The following is a 4,154-nucleotide window of genomic DNA, read 5'->3' on the forward strand; positions in this document are numbered from 1 at the left end:
GTTAATGAGAAGAAATTAAGAAACTGGGGAAAATATATTTTCAAAAACTAAGAAATTAATATTGTTGTAACATTGTAATTAAGTCCCCTATAGATCAGCACCCCTAAATAAGATCAACTCTCAATTTTTTCAGTTTTTTTTTTTTTTACATTTGTATGGAAAATGTCCCCCAATTTTCTTTTCTTTTTGTCTTCAAAATAATTTTTTGATGATAGTGTATTTGTGAAAATTTGTTTACAATTTTATATGACAAAGAAAATGCAGTGATAAATTTTAATGAAATCTTTAGTACAAAGTAAACAGAAAGTATGCCTAGCTGTAAAATTACAAATGTTCTGATTTTTCTAAAACTTGTTAAACCAATTTTTCTCATTCCTCTTCTTTAATTGAAATTAGTGAGATTCATTTATAATACGTACTTTATATTTTTTGTGAGTTAAGATAGGACTAACACTTATGTATATCAACAATATATGAAAAAGAGAAACTGAGACAAAAGGAAACACACACAAAATGAAATATGTACAAAAAGTGAATTATACGAATCGGGTTTTGAGACAAGTTCAATGCCATTTCTCCCATGAACTTTGCCAGACGGAAAGAAAACAGAAAACAAGATATCACAGTCCATCAAATGAAAACATAAACCCTTATTTTCACAGTTGCTTTTACAATACTTTGGCAACATACATGATACAATCAAAATGTCGACTTTCAAAAATCATTAAATCTTAAGTATACACAACTAGAGAAATTATAAGAAGTAGAAGTTATTTTGACAAAGTGGCATTTCCTATCATGATTCTGGGTAAATTTTAAAAACTAGAATAGTCGGACATTGATCTGAAATTCATTTTAGAACATGAAGGAGAAATATTCATTGTATTAAACGGTATTACATATAGATTCCGTTACTATGATGATTATCTCTCCTACTGTAAAACAATCTTTTACTCCACAATTAAATTGTGTCTAAATCATTTATAACAGCTACCAAAAAGTCAGATTCACATGTAGAGTATTCATCAACAACAACATTTTGAAAGATAAACACAATAGAATTTCGAAGAATATTAGCAGAAATTTTACTTTTTAGAAAGGTTCAAAGTGATCTACATTATCTTGGAATGTGATTTCTAAAACAGTCACCAAAACTCCATTTCACCTTCTTCAAGATATAACTGTTTGAAGCTTTTTGAAGAAAGAAAGAGGCGGAGATGGGTTTTTTTCAACGGAATAATCATGTTACTCTTAAAATGTCAGCTTGCATGTTTTTACCACATAAAAGGAGTCCGGTCGCACAAATCGCCCCCCCCCCCTCACTCTTCATACGAGCCTGAAGACAGTGATATCATACAGTGTAAGAAATGGGAAATCATCTGTTATATTCAGTGGAATATATAGAGTCTATCACGAGTACAGAAAGCGATCTCTCCTGATCGGTATTGCTGGAGATAGTACCACTCTCTCTTGGGCTTCTCAATCTTGTAATCAGTGACGAGGTTCTGAACATGCTTCAGCTCGTTAGTGTACTCATCAATGCTGACCAGACCTACGTCGTGCTTTAACTTGGCTATCAGGATTGTATTCTCTTGAGACACAGCAGCGTATGTGAAACAACCCAATTCCGTTAATTTAAAGTTTACTATACCTTGTTTGTCAACCAATTGTATCGTAAACCAAGATCTTGTGATCAGGTGATTATTATAACTAGTAATCTGCATTATACCCACATCATATGGTATCTCCCTGATCACCTTCCCACCTGCTGGTGAGAATACCTGGATCTTCTTGGCTTTCATGTAGCTAACATAGATCTTATCATCGCCGTCTACAGTGAGGCTAGCCCATCCACCATCGTCATTTAGAGTTTCAAACATTACATTCAGCTTTGTGTACTCGAATGTGTACAGGGAGATATTGTTTGAGCCATCGAGTATAACATACCGATCATTAGAGAGGAACCCTACTCCACAAATCTTAACATCCTTGAAAACTGTCTGCTTGAGCTGACCATCAGCAGAGAAGATCTCCACGCCACCTTTACTACATCCCACTGCCATCCTACCGTCAGGTGTACTAACCATGGCATTCATGCTATCCTTGGTAGGCAAAGCGATGTTCTCTGCCACTGTATTAACGATTTCACCAAGACATAGCTCGTCCATTCCAACGTTTTTCTTAAAACTGACACTTCTTCCTTTCTTGCTCGATTGCCTCGGCTGCTTGTAGTCAGGATCTTCTCGTTTCAAGGCCTCTTGTAAGTCTTGACATAGAGTGTCGTGTGCAGCCAAAGCAGCCATATCTAACGGTACCTTTGTCCTATTGGTTACCACGTCAGCTATAGTGGTCAAGTGAGTGATGTGCTCCTGTGTCGATTTCTTCATTTCGTCCAGTTCGTTCTGTACTCCTTCGATCCTACCCTTGACTTCACAAATGAGGATTTCTTTCTTCTCTGTCAACTGCCGGACTGATTCTTCATATGCTTTGTTGATATCATCTGTACACTGCTTCTGAACATTGCTCACACGCTCCTTCTGTTCATCAATGAAATCAACGTATTTCTGAAAGCAAGAGCGTTTCTTGTCCGCTTTAGATTTGAGGTCCTCGATACTCTTCATATGGCTGTTTTCATAAACAACTGCCTCGATGACATCATGTCCTTCCTTTGTATGCTCCATGACAACACATCTGAAGCAGGCAAATCTCCTGCAGTCGGAACAGAAGCACTCCTCATCCTCTTTTGGGTGTTTCCTGCATTTACGGTACCTACGTACTGACACCTTACCTGAAAGGATCTCACTTATGGCTAAGACCTCATGACTGATGAAGTTTGGCCACTGAGAGTGTTTGTTGTGGCAAATGATACAGAGATACATGCCACAGTCTTGACAGTAAACAACAGCTTGGGGTTGATCTTCGGATTTACAACTCGTGCAAAACTGATATTGATTCGTAACGTCCTCTATGAGAGACTTCAAAGCTAGATTTGCCGGTAATTTGCCGACATCTTGGTTTGGAACCTGGGTTTCAGCTCTGCAAACAGGGCATCGGAGCATCTGGTCGTTACCATGACATTCCAAGAGGTTGTCCAGACAGGTCTTGCAGTAGGTGTGAGAACAAGACAGGATTTTGGGATCGGTGAAGGTATTCAGACATACAGGACACTCCAGACTCTGAGCAATGACATTCTTTAATGCTTCAGCCATGATTCTAATTCTACAGAAATACGAGATAAAAGAAAAGGAAAAACATAATGATTAGTGTATTTCTTATTCATCTGATCTTATTTTAAAGAAAAGTATTTTTTTTATAATAACAATAACGATGATCACAATATTAATGATAACAATACTCGTCATAGTAATAATAATGCCTCAAGTTGTTTAACCAGATCCTCATCAGTACATATACTGTTTTCCCCGAGGGCCCTGCAATCATATTACTACCCCGGCTTTAGTATTAGCCAATTACCTACCATGATAATGTGCTCATAAGCATTCACGGAATTTCTTCCTACCGGGTACCCATTCATTATACACCTGGGATGGGTGGAGAGTGACAAAGGCTGTCTTGCCGAAGGACATTAGTTCTGTGGTGGGACTCGAACCACGAACCACGTGATTCAAAGTCAGTCAACATATCTAGTACAAAAGACCATAACACCTCTACATGCATTGCAACTAGTCATGATATTTAAATTGTGTACAAGGCATAATACATTGCATTAGGTGGAGTCCTGAATCCATGGAATAAAGGCAAAAGGTGGAAAAACAAAACAACAAATGTAAGCATGAGCCTCAGAAGTGTAGTTTACTATTCACATTTTAGCACTTTGTCATTGGAACAATACTCATTACATTATTTCTTCATTAATCTGAAACTAAGTGTCATATATTGATGATGATGTCATGCCATGAGTCACAATTGTGTAGCTGCGCATGCGCCGAGCGAAATAAACTTGCTTTGGAATATTTTACCAAGAGTATCAGACGTTTACTAATTATCTGTCTCGAGTATTCACCTGTGTACCTTTAGTTAAGAGTACACAACACCAAGTATTACAAATTCGTGAAATTTGAACGAAAAATATGTGATCCGTGATCTACCTTCAGATATGATGCAGATAAACATACCTTATTCTGAACATGGAG

General features: G+C 37.2%; 1 protein-coding gene across 1 annotated transcript; it reads right to left on the reverse strand.

Moving 5' to 3' along the window:
- Positions 1-1,388: 1,388 nt before the first annotated feature.
- Positions 1,389-3,209, reverse strand: LOC105445764 (RING finger protein 207-like). Its single transcript, XM_011681727.2, has one exon. The coding sequence runs from the start codon at positions 3,207-3,209 to the stop codon at positions 1,389-1,391; it is 1,821 nt and encodes a 606-aa protein (XP_011680029.2).
- Positions 3,210-4,154: the final 945 nt, after the last annotated feature.

The sequence above is a fragment of the Strongylocentrotus purpuratus genome, unplaced genomic scaffold (assembly GCF_000002235.5).
Source record: "Strongylocentrotus purpuratus isolate Spur 01 unplaced genomic scaffold, Spur_5.0 spur5_scaffold_2, whole genome shotgun sequence".
Lineage (NCBI taxonomy): Eukaryota > Metazoa > Echinodermata > Echinoidea > Camarodonta > Strongylocentrotidae > Strongylocentrotus > Strongylocentrotus purpuratus.